Source organism: Tachypleus tridentatus, chromosome 10 (assembly GCF_004210375.1).
Source record: "Tachypleus tridentatus isolate NWPU-2018 chromosome 10, ASM421037v1, whole genome shotgun sequence".
Taxonomy (NCBI): domain Eukaryota; kingdom Metazoa; phylum Arthropoda; class Merostomata; order Xiphosura; family Limulidae; genus Tachypleus; species Tachypleus tridentatus.
In genome coordinates, this window is record NC_134834.1 from 168988925 (window position 1) to 169016579 (window position 27655).

Below are 27655 nucleotides of genomic sequence, written 5' to 3' on the forward strand. Positions count from 1 at the left end.
TTAAAAAACAAAATAGATACTTTATTTGTATATGATCCAGTATCAGTAACAAGTATACAGGATGATAGATAACACAACTTCATAAGAAGGAGAGGTTTATGTTAGATGAAAATGATTTGAGAAACTAAACTTGTATAGACCTTATAAAAAAAATCAATTTTCCTAGAATATACTCGCAGTCCACAACACATAGTCATTTCCAAATATAAATAAATATTACTAAACAAGTACACCTGATGTTAGTACAGAACAATACAATATGACACTCTCGAAAGAAAGGTTTAGTAATAAAAAAATGAAGAAAAATTAAGCGCGAAAAATAAGGTTGAGATATATAAAAGACTATTTAACCACACATCAAATGCAATACGTATGGTGAACGTACGATTTGCAAAAGTTTTGAAAATTTTTATGATCTAACTGCTCTGTCCTTCGAAGCTAAAAGAGAAACAATTAGGGTACTTCTTACAAATTTGGAGATATAAATTTTTATCGTGTTGCGGTGTCTCACTTTCTTTTATATTAGAACACTAGTTAAAGCCTAAAAATGCATGCATATTACACAAATAAGGGAAATTGAAGTTACCAATAAATATCACATATGCTTGATACAGACCATCAATGACAAGTTAATTTTTAGATATAAGTAGATTTCCCTTTAAACAATTATTCTATGTGATTTACTTCCAAATACAGTTTTACTTTTTTAATTAGACGAATAAACCAGGTCATCCGTAGGAGCAGACGATCAAGTGCCTCTTTGGTTTTTGTCATTGTTTGTTGAATTTCGTGTAAGGCTACCTGATGACTATATGCAACAGCCGTACATAATTTGAAATGACAGACAAGAGAGAAGGCAGCTCTTCAACACTACCCACCGGACTAGTATTGTACCATGGAATAGTTGGATTGGCTGTCAAATTATTAAATCCCCACGGCTGAAATATCGAACATATTCGGTGACGTGATTCGAACCTCCGACCACAGACTGCGAGTCAAGCACCCTAACAGCTCACTTCTTCGGAAAAAATAATTAGGCGTTAAACAGGTATGAATAAACTTTTTTAAATTTGTAACAAAAATTAAAATGTTTTTTAACCAGACAAAACGATGATGTCCAAACCAGTATGGAAAATAACCACACCGTTCTAAATACAAAATGTCTTGGTTCTTTAATTCGTAAAACGCTTTACCTAAACTCATACTATTGTAATTAAAGGTTTATTAGGAATTGTTCTTTAAATAATTCCCAACGTAAGGAGATAGCCATAGCCATATGATATACTGTGAACACAAAAATCAAGTTAGAAAAACAGTGCTTTGAGACAGAATACCCTGTGCTTTTAACCAAAAAGGGAAAACAAAAAAATATTTGTTATACAACCTGTGTCTATGGACAATTTATAAGGTAAAACCAGAATTTAATTCATGGGTAAAAGATGTCCATCTGAAGTCAACTTGCTAATCTGAAGCCCAACAAAATTTTTTTAAGTTTTACTTCTGAAACAGCTGAGAATTGCCCACACACATACTTGAAACAGTTGCCATCTTTGCTTAAGAACTTTACAAACTGTTTCATCAAGTCCAATTTTATGTGAATTGAAAGTAATAGGACTTTCATGTGGAAATCAAACTCATACATTGAATGTTTTTTATCCTGCTATCAGATTGTCTCTGCCTGGCCATTAATTCTTTCTACAGTGCTGATTTCGTGCTTTGCTTTCCATTCATACAAAAAACATGGAAACTTTGTATAGCTGGATTGTTTACCCAACAACATACAGATACATACAAAGTATCCAACCATGTTTTTTGTATTTGATCTTGTTAATAAGAAGTCGAGAGTATCGTACGTTTCACTGAAGTGAACTGAATGAGCAATAGGAACATATGCATATATTGTGAAGAAGAACACCTTTTACACTTTTTGGAAGAATGAACGAACGTTCGCCACTCACTTGTTCATAGTCTGCCGCACCTAGTACTGTTACTAATTCTGCAGTGTCGTTGCAATAAATCAGTGATAGTTCTTACAAAAAGTATGGTATAAACTGTTTTTCACGATTTCTGGAGCAAGTAGGTTATTAGCCAAAGCCCGGCCTCCAAAATATCTAAAGAATGCCTAAATCTCTGACCAAATCATTACGTTCACCTTGTGTGAAAAGTTATTGTTCACCGGACGTTTAAGGTTGGAAACAATCCCTATCATCATTTCTATTGATATCAGATTCAGAATCAGATAAAACTGTATCAAGAATCACCGAAGTAGCGGGTACAGGTACATCAGGTTCATGAACAACAGGTCTTATAGCAGACTGAAGGTTTAGGTAAGAAATTTCTTTTTATTTCAATTGTTATATTTCATATTACATGAAAAAAAAAAAAAGAAGTCATCTCTAGAGTTTCTAAGCTCATGACAGACAACTGGAATTCCAAAATGCAAATACATTTTCTTAACTTTAGTCCATTGTCTTAACTCTTCGACTCAAGGAATGAACATTTTTTGCAGAGCCTGTGATTTGTCTTGGTTCCAAAGTTTTATTCGAAAATACGAGCAACACACTTTTTTGACAAAATATGTAACGTTTTCCCTATGTTTCTTTACAAGAAATTTACCAAAAATATAGCAAATATATATGTTGGGTCATTTACACAACCTCTTGTTACCATCGCGACGAATAAACAATATTGAAAAGAGGAAAATAATGTCAAAGTGACTGAACAAAAACATACTATCCATAAACGATATGTCATGTGGACTGTTAACCGTAAATATACTAGCAGTGTGTTTCTTGTGGGTTATAGAAGGTTCGATGAGACTCTCACCTCGTAAATGGTTTAAAGACATCTAATAGGCAGTGGTTGTCAACATTTTAAGCATAACAAAATGTGACCCGATTTCAATGAAAATGATTCACTTATGTAAAATATCATATGGCGTATGTTGCTCTGCCCACCACGGGTATCAAAACCCGGTTTCTAGCAGTACTAGTTCAAAGACATTCCGTTGTGACACTGGGGGAATGTACATAAACGTGACATTAAACGTAAAGTAATTAAATAAAACTAATAAAGTGGATATCAAGTTTCCTCCTCTCTTTGTCTTCTTTTAACTTTCGTAGGATTCAGTTATATATAATCGAAAGACAAGAAACTGATTTGGAATAAATTTTAAAATAGCAATGAACGCATTTCATACAATGTTATGTATTTAGAATAATACTTCATTATCTGATAAATTAGATTAATATAAAACATAGATCTAAGTTAATTTTAATATTTTGTTACACATTACCTGATGCTTTTAACAAACACCATAAACACCATTAGTCTTATTCTAAAGCTTGTTAATTCAAAATTTTCATAAAATAACATCATTTTTTGTTTATTTGCGAATTTCAAAAGTAAAAAACATCGAACGACGAATATTTTACAATCTATTAAATAATTAAAGATCTGAATGCATAGTTTTTAAAGTTGTTCTTCATCACTTTTCTCAAACTGAATGTTTCATCAAGTTTTGGAAACTGTAGACTGTCCATCTTTATCTCTTCCATTCACTGTGAAGCCATTTCTAAGTTTAATGTTCCCATTCTTATCGCAATCATGTAGCACACAAGTTGGCTGGGTAACAATTTCTTTAGAAGTTAACACTTTAGTGTTGACAAGCCCATTTCTCTCAACCATATCCTTTGAGCCATTAATCTTCTGAAGCTTCTTGAAAGCAAATTTTGCAACCATGACCACGAACACGATTGAAATTAAATACATAGTGACAGCTCCTATCTGCATCCATATGAAAGAACGAGGGTGAGTGCAAATGCCAATTAATAAGTGAGTCCCCACATAAAGTCTCATATAAAAAAAAACGGCTACAAAAGTATATTCCACAGCATCCATTTCCCATGTTCCTTTCCATCCACTTTCAAGCATGAACCATCTTAACTGCAACACAGGATTCGACGCTTCGCCTCCACCAATGGCTGCTACTATTTCGCATCCGGGTGACCCATATACATACATAAAAATATGGTCCCAATGCTGACAATGTGGTGTAGTAACATAACAGGACCTGTATAAAAATAAGTTAAATTAAATACTTAAATATACCCGATTTTTAAAAGTGGTTACATAGAAAATGTACAAATATACTTTCGTGAACCAATTTTACAAAATATGTTATAATAACCTAACATTTGCAAGAGAATTGGTTTATTTATACACCTAGGATCAGAGCATTTGCTTTCATGTTACAATTCACTCTATGGACTTTCCAATAAAATGCCTAATAGTGTTGTTAAGCAACATATTATACAAGTGAAGCAATGTTTTATATGATAAATACATCTTGTTCTAATTGGCAACTAAACTATGTTCTTATTGACTTTCAATGACTGGAGGTGGCAAAGTTGTTTTCTCGACTTTTAAAGTTTGATGCGAGTCTTGTTTTTTATCACAATGCCATTACTGTAGTTTTGTAACTGGTTGTTGATGGTTTAGGTAAGCACTGCTTTTTTTCATATTATAAGATAGTAAAAAGAGTTATTTTATTGCCTCCGAAGACTGGATATGCTACGTTAGTATAACAATTCCCTTACTGAATTTTATATTTTATTGTAAATCACATACTTATGTGTGATTAAAATATCAATAAAAAGGATTATACAGAATTACTTAATGACCTTTATATATTAAAGATAAGTCATGTCGTACAGATCAAATTCCACAAATGTTATAAAAGTTTATTCTTAATCATTCAAATTAATTTAATTATTTTTCGACTTGACTGTTACATAAGTATGTTTGTTTGTTTTGAATTTCGCGCAAGGGCTATCTGCGCTAGCCGTCACTAATTTAACAGTGTAAAACTAGAGGAGGGAAGGTAGCTAGTCATCACCACCCACCGCCAACTCTTGGGCTACTCTTTTACCATCGTCACATTATAACGCCACCACGGCTGAAAGGGCGAGCATGTTTGTTACGACCGGAATTCGAACCCGCAACCTTCAGATTACAAGCGAAGTGCCTTAGCCACCTGGCCATGCCGGGCTACACAAGTATGCCAGGTTTGTAATGGTGAGTTCAGTTTCAATACAGAACTAAATACCAATAAAGAACAAAATTAAAGATCGAAAATGGACTACTACCTTAAGACAATGGCATTTATCTTCATAATAGACTAATGACTTCTTAAATACGTGAACTTTAATGTTAAAAGGCTAAACTATTGAGGTCACTAAAATTTGTCATCTACTTACCATATTGAAAGTTTCAAAATAAAGAGATCTGTGATCAGACGTATTGTTACATTATATGACTATGAAATCTATACGTAGGGTGAAAACTTATTAAAATATTTCGGTATTATTATCTATAGTTTTGTGTATGTCGGTTGGAAATTGCTTAAAATATTAACGTCTGTCTTCCAATGTGACATGTTTCTTCAGTGCCTTAAAACAGATGCACTTTCTGTGTTAAAATGCTTTGCAACTACGATATATTCCTATTTTTCTCTCAATTAAAAGGAAGAACAGAACATGCTTTTCAACTAAATTAGTTCTGTTTTTCTGTTATATACACTGTCTACACATTCGATCTAAATTTTACAAACTATTTATTAGGCTTTGAAAGTAGATATTCAATACATGTGGGATACAATACCTCAGGCCTGGCATGGTCAGGTGGTTAATGCACTAAACTCTTAATCCGAGAATCACGGGTTCGAATCCCGTCACACTAAACATGCTCGCCCTTTCAGCCATGGGGGCGTTATAATGTGACGATCAATTTCACTATTCGTTGGTAAAAGAGTAGTCCAAGAGTTGGTGGTGGGTGGTGATCACTATTTCCCTTCCCTCTAGTTAAGTTACACTGCTAAATTATGGACGAATAGCGCAGATAGCCCTCGTGTAGTTTTGCGCGAATTTCAAAACAAAACCAAACAAACCAAAAACAATACCTCAGAATAGTTGTATAATTACTTTAAAAATATTGATGTGTAAAGGTTAATTGATCGAATATCCGATTTCAAAAAAAAATCATTTATTTGGTTTTCTCTTTCTCGTTAAGTTTAAAAACCCTTTCTAAATTAGTTATATGTTAACAAAAGTCATAAAGCCATTTTCATCATCATGTTGTTGTTGTTTTAAATTAAGCACAAAGCTACCCAATGGGCTACCGCTACTCTGCCCACGACGGTTATCGAACGCTGGTTTTAGAGTGGTAAGTCCGCAGACATACCGCTGAGCCACGGTTATTACCCTATTACTTTTGTAATCTTCTAACTCACACATTTGTTCAGCGCACGTTATGGGAAAAATAAAGAAATATTTAAAATACAACAACATTGTGAATCATTTTATAAGCAATCCTTATTTTACTTCACAACTTCTAAATGAGGCGATAAATATTAATAGAAACAACCCAAGTTTCATTGTCAAAGTTATAAAGCTAGCATCATGAAGTCATCTATTTTCTAAACCAATTTCAAAGTTTTAGTCAACTAAATAAATTATTTATCACTCTTAAGAGAACTATGTCTAATTAAGATTTATTATTTGAACTTAAACCAAGTATGTTATCATTTAGGTGAATGTAGACAGTTTCTTTCATCCTTCTTTCTTTCGTATGTGATTCTTATCTCATTATTTTCGTATTATTGCATTTTACTGTACTGTCTTCTTCTTTGAAATGATGTGGTATTACTTGTAGAACTGTATTACAGTCTTATTTTGTCGTGAATTATTTTCTTTGTTTCACCAGTGTAGTGGAGTCCACATTTACAATGATGTTCCAAGTTGTGTTCTCAGTTTGATTTTAAGGGGTTTGATATCTATTAACTGTAATCATATTGTGTGATGGTTTTTGAACAGTTCTGATTTCATTGTTTGTTTGTTTTTTGAATTTCGCACAAAGCTACTCGAGGGCTATCTGCGCTAGCCGTTCCAAATTTAGCAGTGTAAGACTAGAGGGAAGGCAGCTAGTCATCACCACCCACCGCCAACTCTTGAGCTACTCTTTTACCAACGAATAGTGGGATTGACTATCACATTATAACGCCCCCACGGCTGAAAGGGCGAGCATGTTTGGCGCGACGGGATGCAAACCCGCGACCATCAGATTACGAGTCGCACGCCTTAACAAGCTTGGCCATGCCGGGCCTCTGATTTCATACTGTTTACATATTCTCTGTATGTGTGTGTGTGCGTGTGTGTTTTCTTATAGCAAAGCCACATGAGGCTATCTGCTGAACCCACCAAGGGGAATCGAATCCCTGATTTTAGCGTTCTAAATCCGTAGACATATCCCTGTACTATTGGGGAGCTTTTTCCTGTATGTATTCAACCAGACATTCGACATAAACGTCTTTTTTTTTTTCGCTTATTCATAGCGTTTGTTTATTTTTTTCTTTTCCATATTTTAGGATATTTATTGTCAAAAAAAGTTGTAAAATATTTTTTTCTTTTGTACTTAACATCTCCATATTACAAATCTTGTACATTGTGGAAAGTAGGTAGTCTACACCGATGTTTAAATTTTAATTGAAGTATCTGAGTTTCTTGTAAAATATCTGTGGAATATGAGTTATGTGTTGATAACCATCAACGCTAGAAATGAAAGTTTGTTATCTTCTATTTACCCTGTGAATTGTATCGGTGGATATTATCTATTCAGGTAGTTCATAGCGTATCTCCATATTACCAATGTACAGTTAACAAATTTCTGCGAAATTCATGTAGAGCTTACTGTGTGCTGATAAGCCCATGGTTAGAACGAACTGCTAGTTGTTAGTGGTATTTATCTTCATGTTGGAAATAAGTTGTGTTGATACAGAAAATCGCAAGTTCTATTATCGTGGATATTGTTAAGAGTGCGCGTTCCTTCAGAGATCGTTTACTTCAAAGCTGTTGATGAAGTATCTATAGTGGTTCAAATATTGGTACATTACTACATAGGTAAGATATATTGTGTCTCATGAGCTTATCGTGGTTGCTTTACAAAGTAGACTGAGTTCTTAAAATGTAAGGATATTTTACCTTTTAATGTTGATATTATTTGTACAAGACATCCGATTAAAGAGAGGCATGATAAATCTTTCAGCTAATTACGAAATATAGGTTTTAAGCAGTTGATACTAGAATGTATTGTAGTTGTATATATGTTTCTATTTCAGGTTATTATGTTTCTTGAGGTGTTGGGTTTTTGTTTTGTTTTTTACGTGTGAGCTGCTGGGTTAGACTTGACATTCATGTTGTGATCATCTTTAACTAATTTCGATTTTTACAGTATAATCCTCTTCATCCATTATTATAAAGTATAATGTTTCTTTACAGGCTAGATAGCGTTTATTTATGTTTGCATTTCGTGACTTTAAAGTGCTAACTTTATTTTGATTGTGGAATTTCTTTTCTTCTCCTGGTCTGTTTTAAATTGTGTCTTGGGTTGTATATGTATCCAGAATTGAAATTTTGATATTTTAGGGCGAAGTCTGGTCGTTCACGTAGTACACTTTTTTTCGCGTTCTGTTAATGATCGTAATTTAAGTTTAGTATCACGCGTTTCGTTATGTCTGCAGTTTAGGAAGGGAGCTCCTTGTTTTTAGAATCTGTGAGTAAGTTTAGTTGCTTTGGTGACTATGCGTATCTTGAAAGAGGCTATGTTGTTTGTTATATTATTTGTTTTCTTTGTAGGTGGTTAATTTTAATCTGTGTATTATGTTTATTTATATTATGGTATTTCATCCTTTCTTCGAACATAGCATTTTGAGTTAATCTTTGATATATTTGAATACCGACAGGTAATTTCACCTTAATAGTTTTAGAAATTACGTTATGGAGAACGGTAAGATAGCTATCTATTGTAGTTAACTTATGGTTAAATATTTCTGAAAAATAATCTTTAAATAGGCTGTTATTCAATGTTTATACCCTCTACTAGCACAGCTGTATATCTGCAGACTTCAAACGCTTGAAACCTGGTTCGATACCAGTAGAGGACAAAGTACAGATAACCGTTTTTGTATCTTTGAAATGAGAAACAGTACTTTTATCTTTACTAGTGTATATGTTACTTCAGGGTACAGTTTTGGAAATACAAAGTGAGTACGAACCTTAGTGAGAACACATGGACCAGTGTTCTAAATGAGGGTCCTTGTCTTATACTACTGCTCAGTAGAACATCTTTTCACTTTTTTATACAATATGGTGAGCTTTACAAAGTTCAATTGTGCGTGGACAATGATTTCAGGAAGCCTGTTTGAACAACTTAGAGTTACAGAATTCTACAGAAGATCTCTGCGTATAATATACCACGAATCTTTGTTTACACCTGAATCATGTGGAGTAATTGGCACGTTGTCCTGGACGTGTGACTGGATGCTTTGTTTCGATAGTGCCGTGTGCTATTGACATCCAATCCATACAAAAAAATTATATTTCCCCTGATATAGTAATGTTATAGCATAATGAGTGCATTTTAACGTATTTCATGCGTTTTTAATTTACCAATACAGATTTAACCTGCAGCCACATTAAATCCCTTTAAGAAGTGTTTACTAATTTGTTCTATGTATTTTGGACATGTTGTGTCACAGGCAGGATTACAATAATTTTCTGAACACATGCTTAGATGTAAGTGGACATATACTTCGTCCAAAGCGATGGTATTATTGCACTTTTCCTATGACAACTACCATTAACACATCTTTCAATATTTGACCTTCCGTTTGCTTATATGATTCGATATAAGCTTGCGTTCACGGCTTTTGCGTCACTCTTTTAAACCTAAATCTTTTTCGTAGCTACATAAAGTTTAACTTTCTTTACCGCCACCATTATTAGTAGACAAGCTTGTTTTTCTCTGCGTGCATAACGTCTTCTTGTGCTTAACTGGTGCTGTTTAGCTCTAACTACAACGTTTTTTTTTTTTCTGAAAATGTTAAAATAACAATATGTTTGTATCTTTCGTATGACACCATATAAATAAAAGTGAATTACTGTTGTATTCCTAATACCTGGCCTCAAATATTGTTGGGAATACGGCTAAAATATCTATAATATCAGAAGTAAACAACGTACAGATCAATGCAATTTAATTATTAGAAATTTTGTTTATAAAATTTTACACTTCTAATTACAATGTTATATTAAATTAGCTACATTAATTATTTACTTAATCATTATTTCTGATTTATATAAGTAACTTCAGTGTTTGTTCTTGGATATTCGCATAAAAAAAAGTATTCAGCAAGTCAACAACACCCACCGCCATTCACCTCTTACCTTACTCTAACCGAATAGTGGAATTTGACCGTCACTCTTATAATGTTATACATTTTATCATTTCCAGCAAAACATATTATCGCAGTTTGAGTGACTTGCGCGTTTGCACTGAGAATTCTGGCGAAAAACTCACAGTGGCTGCGCTATAAGAGACGAGATCAAATCCCATTCGATCCGAAAAGAGTAGATCAAAAGTTGTTGGTGAGTGCTGTTGACTAGCTGCCTTCCCTACTGTTTATCAGTTCAAAGTTATAAACGGATTTACACACAGAATCCTTTGCATAGTATTTTTGCAAAAATTATGCAACAAATAAACAATTTAAGCGAACCCAATGACACAGCTACAGCTTGGACTTTCGACTGGAAGAAATTCTTTGTTTCTATTGTAAGATAGTCAGATCTTCTAAATTCGTAATTAATCTATTTAATCTCTCTTTGTTGTTTTTTACATTCTGAGATTGTTCCTTCATAATTATCATGTTTTCAACTATTTTAAATGTTCTATTCTACACATATGGCTTTGCTAAGTGTCATTGTCGTTGGGATTTTTTATCTATGTACCAGTTGTGAGGATAATACATGAAGTCCACGATACACAGAAAAACACCCATTGATAACAGTGATGCCTATTTTTCCCCGCTAAAGCCTTGCCACGAGTGTATTTCTCACCAGTTCCACTTTTAACTTTATTCCTATAGAAAGTTATAATCCTTCAAAGCGTGTTTCATGGAGCTATCAGGGAACTGGACATATAGCTAGGATTTGAAATTCATTATAAGCGTCAAAAAGAATTATATATTTTTATGCTGCATCTTACTGATATTGAATTTCATTCATAGAGAAAAGTAGGAGTAAAACATAATGTTTTTGGTTCGATTACTCGAGAACCAAGTGCAGGGCATTAGTCAGTGTGCTTGATATGGAGTTGAGGGTTCGTGGTATTCGTCCCTTTACCGCCATTTTTTGTGGCCATGGATACGATACAAGAGTGACAGTCAAACCACACTATTTGGTCTCACAAGATTAACTCAAGAATTGACATGGGTGGCTCTAACCAGCTTCCTTCCATCTAGTCTATCACTTAAAAATGTAAGACGCGTATAACCCTCGCGTAGCTTTGTGCGTAATGCAAAACACAAACCGATCGCTCTAACGCAGCTGCAAGTGAACAATAACTAAAACAAAACTAAGAGCAAAGAAAATCTGAAGGTTATCTATTATACGAAATATTAACATTAGTATAATTTCACATTTCAATGATCAAAACACATAATTTCCAATAACTCTGACGTTAAAATGTCGAAAAAAAAACGCGTTTGCCCAGATCAGATTGGAGTGTAAAACGCTCGGATCATACCTTATTAATGTTAAGTAAATATTATAGTACGAGGGAAATACATTTTTACTACATATTACTCACAATGCACTTTCTTTCAGATATAAAAGTAAGACTAGAATCCGGTCTGACACCTCTACTTTCACACAGACGTATGCGGTGTTAAGAAGTATCATTGACAGTTGCAATAGAGAAAAACCTCTTATACATACGTACAACATAATGTTATCCAAGTGTCTTTACATGCTGATGAGGCTACTAAATAAAAAAGGGAAACTCTCAAGAACACAATAGCTAAGCATAAAATTTATTTTAGTAAATACCTGATATTTAACCACTATAAGTCCAAAATGTAATTACGCCACTACGTTTCAGGCGATTCACAAATATTTTAATCGTGTTTCATTTTTATCTAAACAGTCTTATAGGTGAAATTACAGGTCTACTTAAAAGCAGACTTCGCGCAAAATATAGCGATTCCTAATTTTTGTTTATGTGTGTGTGAAATCTCGTGAATAATAAATTCCTGTAAACACTGAGTCTGTTTCAATTATTAACATATGGAAGAACATGTAATATTCAAGGTCTTGCCTGTAGGCAAAACAGCAACTGTTGTTGCTATGATGAACCGAATATTTTAAAGGTGTAAGCCCAAAAGTAAAAAAAAATAATAATAATAATGTAACAGTGTACGCCCTTCCTGTCTTTCTTGAGTGATCAATGAAAGCGTATGGTGATCATGCTACGTTATAACATAAATTAAATGTCAAGGACGCCAAGTAGACTAAATGAAAATGTGATATTTGTCAATCTATATGTGGTAGTTCTGTTTCAAATTGTAACGTTCCTGGAAAAGTAGCTTCATGAAATAACAACGTTTAACATTCGGTGTTATTCATCGAAATACATTCTGTATATAGTTGTTGTACCGTAAGTGTTCCCTTTATAAACATAGAAACCTTTTAAACTCAGCAATTCCAAAAGGCAGTTAATCAAGAATATGTTGTATTTTTATATCAGAAAAGGGCCTTCTTTTACTTTAAACGTACATGTGAACTCAGCGTGCATTAGTATTAAAATTGAAGCACTGGACGAAAACGAGTTAATTGCAACTATATATTTGAATGGTGAATACAGTGTCACTATCATTATGTGTAAGTTTGATAGAGTAGCCTCTCTATGACTTATGGTGTTGTCGGTTGAATCAAATCAATTGTTTAATGTTTTCGTTAGGTATACTGTGTATACATGCCGATGTTTTATATACTGGTATTATACGGGTTTTGTTACATATACTATACGTATTGTTTTATGTTTTCAAGAAGCTGTGGGCCTATGGGCCACATTTAAAGGCTTGTTGTAAAACAAATTTAAAACTTTGCAACTATTATTTAGTTTTTTTTTTCTCCTTCAGTTTACTGATCATTGTTACAATAATTCAAATTTCGTTTCTTTAACCAACTTACAAAAAGTAATTAGTAGGCCTACTTATTTACATGGCCTAATGTAAAGCAATCCAAAATTTTGAGATCACTTTCGAGGAATCCCGTTGAGGTGTTTTTTGTTGTTGTTGTTTTGTTTTTGCAAATACCCAGGTTCCCTAACGGATTGGGTGATAAGTTTTATATTTGTGCAAACCTCGAGATCCAAACAAATTTGAACTCGGTGTGGCCAGCAGTTTAGGAGGAGCAACATGACACATAATCAGAAACAGAATCTTATTATACAGATATATTCAATAATATTTCAGACCACACTATAATGTTTGCTTTTATGTACCACCTGCAAATTACTTTGCGCTAAAACGAGCAACCTTTACACGTATGGATTACATATTCGTATAGCAATTATCAATTATTATCAATGAACATTATTGGTCATTTGTACCGCCGCCCACACATATACACATTGTTTAGGCGTCTACCACCCACAACTAGAATGTGTCTGCTATCTCTCGAGCGCTGGAACTTGTAATCCGCAGCCTGGAACTCTAATTTTTACGATATCTGCAGATGCACTCCACTATGCTGTTGGTAGCATTGAAATGCATCTATAGAACGTACCAATATAAATGTTGGTTTCTTATTCTATGCATTCAATCATATCGCGTCTGTGATTTTAAGTTATAAGTGTTTTTGACAAGTGACAATATCAGAAGTTATTAATTTAAAGAACTTACCAACACTAATCATATACTAAAATTGATATTATTTTCTGTCTTTCAAGCTCAACTCTCACAAATAATAACATACTTTTTATATCCTTTTGTGCTATAAAACAGCAAAAAACAACACGAAACTATGATAACCAAATTATTCTTTTTTCTTTTATTTAAAAGGCTAAACATATTCCAAATAACTATTCAGCACAATAAATAAGACTGTTTTGCCTTTAGTTTACAATTATAGTGTTTATTTAAAAAAATACATTAACTTCACACGATCAGTTTATCACCTCATTCTATGAAAGTAAATTTCAGTATTGGATCAAAAAATATAAGTTTTCCTTACAATTTTTATGAATAACACTTTATATTTGTCAGTCGCTTTTTCATGAAGTAATTGTTCCACTAAATTTCGAATATTTCACACATTAATTACACGTTGTTTTATCTATCTCCACCTTTTTGTGCGTATGTTGTGAAGATAGGAAATCCACTGTACACTTTAAATAAAAGTTCAAAAATACAACTTTTGAGTGGATTGATTTTGTTAGACTTTTCTTTCGACGTTTCGACTGCTTGTAAAGTTATCATCAGGTAACTGTTTCTAATTTGTGAAATACCGCACGAATATTTTGTTCCAATTTAGAAAAACCTATGTCTTAATTTACACTAAGCTTTAGTTCATAAATAACAAATACTATTTTCTTTTATTAATTTTGTTCTCATTGCATAATATTTTAAAGTCATTAATATTAACTGGATGTTGATTTGTTGTAATATGTTCGTAAATGTGTGATGGGTATTGTTGTATTCTTTGATCCTAATGTTATGTTGCGTCACGTTTCGCCCGTGTAAGTGTTATCAAATCCATACATGTAAATAAAAATATATATGTAAAAACGGCTGGTATGGATGGAAAAAACTCTATGTAGAGGAGCGAACAACGTTTCGACCTTCTTCGGTCATCGTCAGGATACGTGAAGATGCTTTTGTCGTTGAAGTTGTCAGAATAAAGTTTTAGAAGATTTTTGGTTTTAATAAACGGTTTTTGAATAAAATACATTTTCTGTTTGTATTTAATGCGTTTTTATGGTTGTTTTCAAATGTTCATAATGTGTTTGGTTACATAGCCATAAGGATCAAAGAACATAACATCACATTTATGAACGCAGCACAACGAATCAACGTCCAGTTAACATAAATAACTTTAAAATATATTGCAATGAGAACAGCATTAACAGAAGAAAAATAAACGAATCATTAATCATTCGTGAACTGAAACCTAATTGAAATGAAAACACAGATGTCGCCCTATATGTTTTCTAAACTAGAACAAAATGATCGTACAGCATTCCACAACATAGACAGTTAACTAATGATAGCCACACGAGTGGTTAAAACGTCGAAAAATGTTAAATAAAATAATCCACTCAAAAGCTGTATCTTGGAGTTTTATTTGAAGGTTATACATATTTCATACAATACACTAAATTCTATATGTTAGTACAATAAAACATTTTTTTCTTGTTCCAACTAATAAAAGTTGTTCGAATACTTAAAGAAAATTCCTTCGAGTATTTTATGTTTCAATTAAAACTGTAATAAAACTATGTTTTTTTCACCAATCTTTGGTAACATCTTCTATATTTGTCATTGAATTTTAATTTTGTTTTCTAAATACCGAAACATTTTACATTTCGCTATACTATTTTAAGTTCCTCAAATACACTTTCATCCAGTATGGTACACAAATTGGATTAAAAAACAACAACAAACTTTAATCATTATTTTACCTTCTTTGGCTAAGATTAAACGCTTGTTTGTTTTTGAATTTCGCGCAAAGCTATACGAGGGCTATCTGCGCTAGCCATCCCTAATTTAGACTAGAGGGAAGGCAGCTAGTCATCACCACCCACAGCCAACTCTTGGGCGATTAAATGCTCTTGATTTATTATTGATTATTTATGCATCTACGTATTATAGTAATTACCTTCTGTTTTGTGAAGTAAGCACCACGCCAGGTCAAAGAAAAAGTAGCTCAAACAAATGGCCATAGTAAATTCTTGTTCCAGAGTATTTGGTTCGCCTGGAAATGAACATTAGGCAAGATAAAAAAATAACCGACATCATAAAAAACGAAAAACGTGTAGAAATAAAAATACAGTCTACAAATTAACATAGAACATATAATACAGTAAGATAGAACTAGTTGGAGGTTAATTATTGAGTAACACTCAGTTTTAAAAATTAAACAGTACTTTTATCAAATACTATGTGCAGTTACCAGATGGCGCCACAGTAGTTCGGTAACTTAAATTGTTAGAAAATACTACAAAACCATTCAAATGTGAATGGAAGTCCTCCTAAAACATTTATCTACAGATAGTAAGATCTAATTTAATCTTCAAATACCAACTTGTAATAATGAAATTAATAAATTTATTCTTGAGAATTAAGCATTGGAGCACATAAAATTATTTTCCTACGTCTAAATGAACCTGACTCTCCCTAACACTGGACTCAGCAGATAGCCCGGATGTGGCTTTGCACAAACACACGCACTCTCCCGAACAACAAAACATTGGACTAAATAACGGCATAGAGCGTGCGGACTCAGCTTATTGTGCACTTGATCTTCGTAGGTCACTCAAATCTTGACCTAAATCCCGCTCCAGAAAACTACCCAGAATAAAAATATTTATCAAGTTGGAATAGGCCTTTATTTATGGTTAACACGATCCATCCAAACATCAACCCTACCATACCTAAAAATTGTAAGATGAAATTAACACAGTGTTTCTTTCCATACAATTTCAACTATTTACTTTTATCTCAAACCAAAATATTTAATTTTGTTTTAAATTTTATGCTTTTAATCGAAATTTTCTGCAAAACGACTGCTTTAATTTCTCTAATATTACTTTTTATAAGTTTTAAATCGTATAAACCAATACGAAATAGACAAATGTGTACTACTCGAACAAACAGGCCCTGCACCTTTTTATGTTTCAAGTAATTAAGAGTTCGAGAGCAAACACACTACATATGTATTGCCCCTTGTGAACTACATCGCAGATCTATTAGCAATTCATTAGGGTCTTTCGAGAAAACAAAACAAAACAACGTTTAAATAAAGTTTATTACCAAAAATCCATAGTAACAAAATTAAGCCACAACTTACAGGTATTACAACTTCACGTAGTTTACTTGAAAGATAGGCTCCAATATCTTGGTTATTGTGATAGTTCGAAAACAAGAGCATGGTTCGTGCTTAACTATCATTTAAAGCAAGTGCAACACAAATGTATGCATGTGGTTTCTCTTTTCTTTATGGTACAAAATATTTCTTCATATGGGTTTGTGTCTCTTTGGTGTTTGCTTGGAAACAGTTTTGGTGCATTAATTCTTTCAATATGATATGATTGACTACATTAAAAAAGCAATTTTAAAACCTGTTATCTTCATATTTGTGGGATGGTCAATAAAGAATCCAAATAAATATAAATTATTGATAATAATGGTTACTTTTCTTTAGTTAAAATATACACTGATAGGATTAGAATAAAATTACTGTATTAAATATTCAGACTAAAATTTTTAAGTTTCATTGTGACAAACATTTTCAACCACTTGTTAAATTTTTGTTATCTCATAGAACATAAACACATAATTTTATTTATACACTGTGGAGAAACTGGGATTTCAATGTTTGCCCTGTGGCTAAGCTATAATCACGAGAGTTTATAACGCTAAAATCTGGGCCTCGATTCCGGAATTAGTACAACAAAGATCATTATGTGGCTTTGTACTTACGAAGAAAACCATTCTCGCTAGCAAAACTTTTTTAAACTTAAAAAGTGCTTCAAACAATAGTATATCACACAACCTTGTACTAAAATGGTACTATAACCAATCCCGTAAAGCAGGTAGAAATATTTAATTTGTACGTTACATATCAATTAACATTTTCCCATGTAATAGAAACATGTTATTGCTGTTTGAAACTAATATTCATACAATATATCAAGGACACTTAAAATATTCTGAGTATCAAACTATTTTGTTACGAAGAAAAAAGGATTAGGCAATGTTCTTGACTGAAGTTTTAATAGCGTTCTACTTGGAATATTTTGTGATAGTCGCAGGTGTACAGACGGGGGTATCAATCAAACGTATATACTGTAGTTTGTTGCTTGAACGTGGTGAAATTAGGTTAGTTGGATACCAGGTCAACTTGTAAACCATGTCACCATTCTTTTCCCTGCAAGTTTTGTATAAGTTTAAATTTGTTAAACTGTCGAGAGCTATGAACAGTTTTCATCTCGTAGCTCTGGATGCACTAAAGTGAAGTAAAAATTTGAAACAAAAACCTACGAAATAATGTTGTTTTTTTCTTTTTCATTGTAGTCTTTTATTCACTAATTTGCGTTCCTATGAAATACAAGTAATAAAACCCAGGTATAAATGAACAAAAAAGTATACTCTGAGGACATCTATACACACTTAAAAGTATACAAATGACTTACCTATATTAGTTAGAGGCCAAGGGCCCACTACAAAGGCGTTCCAAGCTGATAGTGCAGACACTGTAGTTCCATGAATGATAGTAACTAACCTACAATGCCACTCGGGTTTTTTGCTCCTGTCTAAATAGCACAAAATCCAATAGAGACCAGTCCAGCCGATGATACCAAACAGCACAATGATCCAAGAGAAGAAGAGCATTTCTTTGCTTTCACGTTTTCCGTTAGGTATCTGTTGAAGAAATTATAATTGAATGTTCACATATTTTGTGTTTGTACAAAGTCAACATATGTGCACAGAGATAAAAAAACGCAATTTCGTGGAAATATATATTTTTATTTCATTAAACAAACGCGCAACAGATTTTCTTCGTAAAAATATTGTAGCTACACGCTGGTGTGGGTTGATTTGTTTACAAACGACAACCTTAAAAATGAGAATCTTTGAAAAGTTCTACACAAATTTAAAGCTACACGAGGGCTATCTGCGCTAACCGTCCCTAATTTAGCAGTGTAAGACTAAAGGGAAAGCAGCTAGTCATCACCACCCACCGCTAGCTATAGGGCTACTCTTTTACCAACGAATAGTGTGATTGACGGTAATGTTATAACGCCCCCACGACTGAAAGGGAGAGCATGTTTGCTGCGACGGAGATTCGAACCCTAAGAAAGAGGTAGGAAGGTTAAAGGAAATCAAGAAAACAAATGAATATGAAAGGAAGACCACAAAGAGCCTGCCAAAATATCAGAAGAAAGTGAAAATTATTTGAGATGGAAGTTAAAAAAATGAAATACGTTACATAATGTGTTTTTTTTTATTATAATTAAGCACAAAGCGACGCAATATGCTCTGACCACCCGGTTTATAGCACTGTGAGTCCGCAGACATAAAGCTGTGCCACTTAATGAATAATTAAAATCAAAAAGTAGTTTGATTAAAGACAATATCGATAAAACTATAGGGATATTTTAAATGGATTACAACAAGTTTAAAGAAATGCAGAAGGACATCAAAGAAGTACAGGAAGTCTGAGATGATAAAGTTGAAGGTGTAGAAAAAGACATGAATGAAGTAAAGAAAGACATGAAAAAAGTGACAGAAATAAACATTAGAACGTGAATTATTAAATAAGAAGATTAAGCCACACTCTTTTGGCATCGTATCAGAAGTTCCAGTCTGAAATAACATTTGCTATGGCATATGGAATAGGAGAACTTAGGTGGTCTACACCTTATGCCATTGCTGCTGTTGCATTTCTTACTGAAGGATTTACTTCAGCCATGACATTAAGAAATCCAATTCCCGAACTTATGTGGCCAAATAAACATCGCTCAATCGAGAAACAACAGACTTTAATGTTAAGGTACCAATGTGAGCCATACAGGTTCTACGATAAATCATCTCCAAAGTTAACAGGCGGGATATTAACCAATAATACATTCTTCATGGTGTCCATTTAAAAGGACTTGCTTTTATTACATTGGTAACTTTCCAGCTAAAAGCCATAACAACTGTCAAGCATTCATGGCTGCCCTATCCAACAGGTCTGAGGTGTCACACTTCAACACAGATATACTTGTACACTAGATGGATTATTGAAAGCTTGTAAAGAGTGGTGTGTTTTGGATGTTACTGTCTGACGCCGAAGCCTTCTATAACGGAAGTTGTGCTGCACTGTTATACTGTTGTAAGATAGAACATAACCGGACGTATGGAGGCTCTGAAATATTTTGTTGGTTTGTTTTTGAAATTCGCGCAAAGCTACACGAAGGCTATCTGCAATAGCCGTCCATAATTTAGCAGTGTAAGACTAGAGGAAAGGCAGCTAGTCATTTCCATCCACCGCCAACTCTTGGGCTACTCTTTTACCAACAAATAGTCGGATTGAGCGTAACATTGTAACGCCCCACGGCTGAAAGGATGAGCATGTTTTTCGTGTGACGGAGATTCGAATCCGCGACCATAGGATTACGAGTCGTGTGCCTTAACCACCTGGCCATGCCGGGCCCTAAAATATTTTTGATATAACATACTCAGCCCCTATTAAAAGATCATCTGATTTAATTGTGAAATATTATTCTTTATAATATAATACAGACATGTGGATGGATAAGAGGGCGAAGTACAATCCTGTGAAATTAGAAATATTCTATACATAAATAGATAATATATATATTTCAACACAAAAAGTGATGTTCCATCTGACACTAACGAAGATAGGTTTAATTTTATAGAACAGAATTAATAGGTTCTCTGTCTTTACAAGAAGACCATCTTACTGTTTTCCTAGTACTCTTGAAAGATTAGTAAAATTAATTAACATAAAAAGAAACACTAAACAAATAATTAGTGTTAACTAAATAATACTGTGTTATCAATCCACATCTATATCCTGATTTGAAAATCACTCATATAGAACTAATAGTAGTTACACTTCATCACCTTAATTTAATACACACCGTAACAGTTGGGTCCGGCCAGGTGATTATGACGCTCGACTCGTAATATGAAGGTCGCGGATTCGAATAAACACTTGCAATAATCCAAGTAACTGAGTCTGTCCAGAGTTTTATTGTTGAAAAACAAAGCACGTAATAAAGTTAGGTAAGGCGCATCATACGTAGATGTTTTGCGCCTTACCTCTAAAACTTGACACTTGATTGGCTCTCAGCCACAACTTATCCATTAAGTGACTTCTCATGTCAAGTACAGTGTTATCTGTAAGAGTTTATACGTGTGCAGTTTGATTAAAATTATTAATATATATATACTAGTAGATATATTTCGCTTAATAAATTTTGTTCTTGAAGAAAAAGATATTTAGCTCTATCGAGCAGGAACGATTTGTATGTTGATTTACATGCACTCAGGTGAATACTGTTATTTCGATAAACGACCATGTCACACTGTAAATGGCACATCTTAAGTCAGTACTAACAATAGTAAGAACCAGAATAATCAAGATAAATTTCAAATGGCATAAAATAGTGAAAAATGGAATTAAGCACAGATTTAAGCTCCTTTAATAAGTCATCATCAAACCTCCGAATTTCTTTCTATCCAAGAAAACGTGTTCAAATAACGACTACCCAATTACTAAGTAAATGAAAATCCCCTATCCCTTCTTGGTAAATTAAGTATTAGTGATGTATCTAAACTATTTATAATTTAGGCTTTTAGTAGTTAGATCGAAACAAGCACTTTTTACGAGAAGAGATTTACAGACACGCTTGGAGAAAAGACGTGTGGTTTGCTTGTTTTTAAGCACAAAACTATTCTACGGGCTATCTGCGCACTGTTCCACCGAGGGTATCGAAATCAGATTTTTCAACATCGTAAGCTTGGTCTCTCCTTTGAGCCATTGGGGAAGAAAATCCAAGTCCATTGAGAATTTTAGAGAAAAAATAATTATGTTACCATAAAAATTGGAATGTTGTCGGTATTGTCTAATTCTGGGTTTTCTACAAAATTGACTTGTGCGTTATTAATTACAGCAAGAACATTAATGTCTTTATGAAATATATTTGTTTTGGTTATTTCATTATGCATATATCTTACATATATTGCGATCCGTGGTGTCTGTTTGACTGTGTGTTGTTGTTGAGCAGCTCATAGCATGACTGAAATGCTCAACAATTGCTTTTCGCAGTGGGCGGTATAAGTAGATCAGAGTTTTGGCCTGAGTGAAACCAAAAGTGGAACACAATTAACCTTTTTAAATTCCATGTAATTATATAACTTAAATTAACTTAAATTTTTAATGGGCACTTTTGCCTGTATATATATATATTCCTGAGCATGGTTTGACGGAATGACTACAAGAATGCATGTTTAATCTCTCGTATGATGGATGGACTGCTTGGAACATAACAAAGAGGCTTTTCATGAAGAAATCACTGCCTGTAAAGTACAGATATGTCACCCTAATAGTTCTAGCAAAAACATAAGATACTATACACCGTACAACTTACAAGTATATGTGATATATTGAAACTGAGAATATTAACTGTCAGTTTTTATAAAGGGCCTGATTCTTTTAAATGCGTGTCTGTGACTTGTTATCGATACATTTCAGTAATAGACACATAATACACAATCCACTTCTTTTAAAATAATAAATAAATACTCAAAACAAGTCAAACGTATGAACAAATATTTGTTACACTGATGTTTAACACAATTTAATCTAGAGCTTTATATAATTCTCTTGCACGTCAAACGTCAGTACAAGCTGGTTCAATTACTTCAGAACCCAACTGGTAAGACAAATTATTCTCTCTACCTCTGTTACAATAAAATCTGTAAAACTCGCTTCAAAATCACTACGTAACGGATTTATCGTTATACGCTTAATTTAGTACCTACGTGTATTTCAGTTTCATGCATGTGAGTAAATATTGTTGGATGTGTATTGCGTGTTCTCGCCTGTTCTCCAAATGTGTAGAATATTCATGAGAGCAATAATAAATTATATAAGGTTTACGTGTTTTCGAACATTGTTGAACGTTCGATAATCTCGTATGATTCGTATAAAATCAGCTGGCCAAGAGAGAGATTACACTATGTAACAAAATTTTTACTTTTTCTTGTCCTTGGGCAGAAAGTGTTATTTCCCAATTGCTTATACCTAAATTAAATGGAAAACACCTATTTTTCTCTTGAAACTTTGCTTTTGTGACCTGGGAGCGTATAACGAAAACATGATGGGAGACTATCTTTGAGGGCTGATACGTGAAAGTGATTTACATTACAGTCGCAAATCTCGAAAAACTACTCACTTCTAAACATTTTTGTATAACTTTGGTATAAATACATTTAAAATTGATTCGTATGTTGTTTTATTCTGACCTTCTATAAATAAAAATGTGCAAGTTTGCCCGTTTTTCAATAGAAAATCGGTTGATTTCTAAATTTCATTATCCAGGTCACGAAAGCAAAGTTTGAAGGGAATAATGTCAATATTTTTACTTTTACAACATAAGCAATTAAGAAATAACACGTACTATCCAGGAACAAAATTTGTGTTACATAGTGTTATTATTATCAGTCAGCTACAGTTAGTATACTATAAGCCTCGGAAGCTATAATCGTGATTAATGCTTAATAATCAGAAAAACTACCGAATTTGAACAGAAACGTTTATAAATTTCGAAAATTACAAACCGCTCAACTTTAGTAAACTACTTCGAATGCTGTTATTTCTATGAACGCATTAGATATTGTCGTCGGTGAAAATTTACTGGTGCTTCAAACTAGCTACCCGTCAAGGTGTATCGAAAAAACAATAATACGTTCTTCGTGAACGTCAATAAAAGATTCAGTTTCAGACCAGATACAAGTCTCAATATTGTTTGTGAGTCTATAAAACTCTTGTATATAAACAATCATTTGTAATAACTATTAGTAATAACCTTTAATTATAAATTATATTGTTGTTTGTATGTTAAAATATATTTGTGTTAAGAAAGAAAATTATGTTATCAATCTTCTTGACAAATATAAATTTGATACATATTAAATTTCAATTGTCTTCTTGAAACATCTAGCTCTTAGTCATGCCATGGCCAGGTTGTTAGGACGCTCGACTCTGAATCTGATAGTCGCGGGTTTGAACCTCTGTCCCTCCAATGTGCTCGCCCTTTTAGTCGTGGGGGTGTTATGACGTAAGGTCAACCACACAATTCGTTAGTAAAACAGTAGTTCCAAAGTTGGTGGTGAGTGATGATGACTAGCTGCCTTCCCTATTACCTTTCACCGCTAAATTAGGGACGGCGAGCACAATTAGTCCTCTTATAGCTTTGCGTGAAATTCAAAATAAATTCCCAATTACAGCCCTCTATAAGGCTTTCGAAGATGTTTAGAATTACAAAGAAGAGTGAAAATACAACAAGAACTGTTCGTTTAGTGTGGACTTTAGCGCAATTGGATTAAGCGAAAGTGTATTCAACACATTAATATTAATATAATTACGTACATAAACATGGTTCTAAGAGTGGTCTGAGTAAAAGCGTGACCTAGCCAAACTCTGTCCCTCTGAAGCGGTTATATAAACATTAAATAGTAATCACTGAAAAAGTGACGGAGAGAAGAAGTCAAGGTGTACCTGACTCTCCCAGGTCTATGAGACCTAAATCCCAATATCTGGAACGTGGTTCCTCTAATGACAACAATATCAAACATCGCGAGAAAACTTAAAAGCTTCGAGTAAGACTATGTCAAAATTATTACAAAAATAATCAACTATCGAATCACTAAATAATAACTCTAAAACAAACAGCCTTGTATATCTAACATTCACGGACAAATGTATAAGTGCGTGCAAAGATTCTAGATATTTGACTACAATGTTATTGAGAAGAGCAATAGTTGTCTAAAAGTAGAAACATGAGATTTAAGTCATACGATAAATTGAGCATCGTAATCAAATCAACATGATGGTCATTTTCTCGCTATGTATCAAAACTCACTTGTACAAGATTTTCTGTCCGTCTTTACAGACTCAGGCATAGACAAATAGTTAACGTGTCGTTTATAAGGCCAAAGGTTCAAGTCACACTGTGACGCTGATCGCATTCTCCGCTTTCAACTATGGAAAAGTTATTGCTCTAACAACTATAACCACTCCTGTTGTTCGATTCTGAGTAGCCGCATTCGTAACACGTGCTAATGACTAATTCTTTCCTATCCCTCTATTCAGGAATTCTAAGTCAAGAGTGGCTATGTCTGAACCTCTGAAGTTTCTGATATGGCTGTTTAGTCCATGTGTCGCAGTAAGGTGCTGTTTAGATTTAAAATAACAAATGTTTGTTTTGCTGGTTTGTGAATTTCGCACAAAGCTACTCGAGGGCTATCTATGCTAGCCGTCCCTAATTTAGCTGTGTAAAACTAAAGAGAAGGCAGCTAGTCATCACCACCCACCGCCAGCTATAGGGCTACTCTTTTACCAACGAATAGTTATATTATATACCAACGTCATATTATAACGCACTCACGGGCGAGCATGTTTGGCGCGACGGGGATACGTACCCGCGACGCTCAGATTACGAGTCGCACGCCTTAACACGCTTGGCCGTGCTGGGCCATAACAAACGTAAACTAGCCGAATTCTGTGTGCTTATATGTTCATGTGATAATGGAGGCCCGCCCTAACCAGGTGGTTAAGGCGCTCGACTGGTAATCCGAGGGTCGCAGGTTCAAATTCCCGTCACATTACACATGCTCGTCCTTTCAGTCGTGGGTGTATTGTAATGTGACGATCAATCCCACTATTCATTGGTAAAAAAGTAGCCCAAAAGTTGGCGGTGGGTGGTGATACCTAAGTGCCTTTCCTCTAGTCTTACAACGCTAAATTAGGGACAGTTAGCGCAGATAGCCCTCTTGTATCTTTGTGCAAAATTAAAAACAAACATGTGATGACGTAAAACACGAATTCCTAAATATCGAAAAAAATAACAGCCTGTGACATAAAAAATTTGGCGATGGTACCACACGATTTTCCAAAGCTACAGCACTGTCTATTGGTATCAATGTTGAGATAAAACATTCCTTCATGAAATTATTATGATATAAGCTCTGATTGCCCTTTCTACGATAACTGTACCTTTTTAATGTCATATCTCTGAAGTGATCATCACTTAGTAATATACTTCCCTGAAAAAATAAAACAACTGATAAAAATAATTGCCGTTTACTATAATATATATATATATATAGTGTATTTTAGTAACATATCAACTGTCGCATTCGTAATCAGTTATAAATAGTAAGTGGTAGGGAGATCTGGAACATGTGAGTTCTGTCACCTAGAACCTGATCCTTTACTCAAATTATTGAATCTGTAGTTTGTTTTGTAGTTCTATATCTGTTGTTTTGATTAGATCTCATCACGTATTTGTTGTTGCCTGCATGATCCAAAATAAAAATATTATATTTTTAGAAAGTTTCCTTGTCAGGGTTACGCAAAGCTAAGTAGTCGCCTATATGAAATGCGGATAGTTGTGAAATATACATATACGCATGCGCACACACTACATCGAGTGAATAAATACATTCAATAACGTTGATATACATACATATATATATCCCTTAAAATATTAAAGTTTCTACGATAATTCAGTAACAGTATTATAATAATTAAAATACAATGAAAAAATATTTGTGGTCTAATAAAAACATTTAAATTATCTCTTAGCTAGCAACAATAAGTAGTCCATAAAGAGTAGAAACCCTGCAAAACGATCATTTTGGGTTGTTTTCTCACTAACCGTAAGTTTTACTTACTACATTTGTATTAAGAAAGTAAAATTATATCTTTTAGTAATTTAGTATTTCACATAAATCTATTAGAATTACACAGTATTTGATGAAATGCGCGCCAGTATAGATTATGTTTATTACACGGTTATAAATGTATCAGTTGTTTAAAAACATATTATTGCTTTGGTATTGATTTATCAATGACTAGCCGATTGATTACCCGTGACACCAGTGCATTAGATCCGCGTGTGACGTATTCATATCTTTACTCAACGTGTTTGCAAACAAATAGCATCCCTTTGAAAACATTTTTCCAAGTTTTCTCAATTTCTAGCCACAAATGACAATTTTTTGCTTATACTCGGTAGATACTTGAAAAACTGATAATACAGAATCATTTCTGACGCTTTATAACTCCGTAAACGTAGAATCTGCGTGTGGCCTCTTCACCTTTGTTTTGCTCCACTACAAATTAAGCTGTCCGTTTTTTCTTTACATTCGAATGGAGAAAAGAAACGAAACGGAAAAATTGTGATCTCTGTTGCAAATGTACACAGGATAAAAATTTCGCGAGGTTGGGGGTTACATATCGCGTAATAAAAAAGTTTTTCTAGTATCTTACACATAAGCAGAAGTTTTATTAGTATATATATGATGAAGAAATACTTCATATATTACATGAACGTGTTAGCATCTTTATACAGTAAGTTTCAACCATGTAACAGTCTGAATGGTAGTTTACAAAGGCGCTTATTCCTCTGAATGTTGAATTATATATCTGTACATATAGCGCGGAGATCTAGTCATTCAATATTAACACAAATAACGGCTTATAAGTAGCGATAGTCGTAGTCACGCCCATAAAATTCCCGCGAAACGCAACATGAAAGAAATGATAAACACTTACCGGTCTTTTGTTGAAGTTATACTTAAGGTAGGGAACAATGGACTGTCGAACTTAATTAAATGTCATTTTTCCACTTTCGGTACATCGTTAACAGAAAGCGTTTGTTTATAAAATAAATGATGCTAAGTTAAAGAACTTGCATGAACACTCTTCAGCAACGTAACCTCTCCGTTGTCTAACACGTTACT

The 27655-nt window shown here is 33.6% G+C and overlaps 1 protein-coding gene across 1 annotated transcript; it reads right to left on the reverse strand.

The window, feature by feature from the left end:
- LOC143230883 (TLC domain-containing protein 5-like) lies at window positions 1-27655 on the reverse strand. The gene is made up of 4 exons (XM_076465176.1): window positions 27468-27655; window positions 18307-18535; window positions 15771-15866; window positions 1-4072 (listed from the first exon to the last, which is right to left on the reverse strand). Exons 2-4 carry the CDS (start codon window positions 18503-18505, stop codon window positions 3990-3992), a joined length of 378 nt encoding a protein of 125 aa, XP_076321291.1. The 5' UTR covers window positions 18506-18535; window positions 27468-27655; the 3' UTR covers window positions 1-3989.

What these genes read in the sequence shown, in the direction of transcription:
- LOC143230883 (XM_076465176.1), bottom strand. Translation starts at nt 18,505, where the DNA reads ATGCTCTTCTTCTCTTGGATCATTGTGCTGTTTGGTATCATCGGCTGG. An exon ending in TTGGCCTCTAACTAATATAG is followed by an intron (nt 15,867 to 18,306) that starts GTAAGTCATTTG and finishes GTTCATTTCCAG; the next exon opens with GCGAACCAAATACTCTGGAA. An exon ending in CTTACTTCACAAAACAGAAG is followed by an intron (nt 4,073 to 15,770) that starts GTAATTACTATA and finishes ATTTTTATACAG; the next exon opens with GTCCTGTTATGTTACTACAC.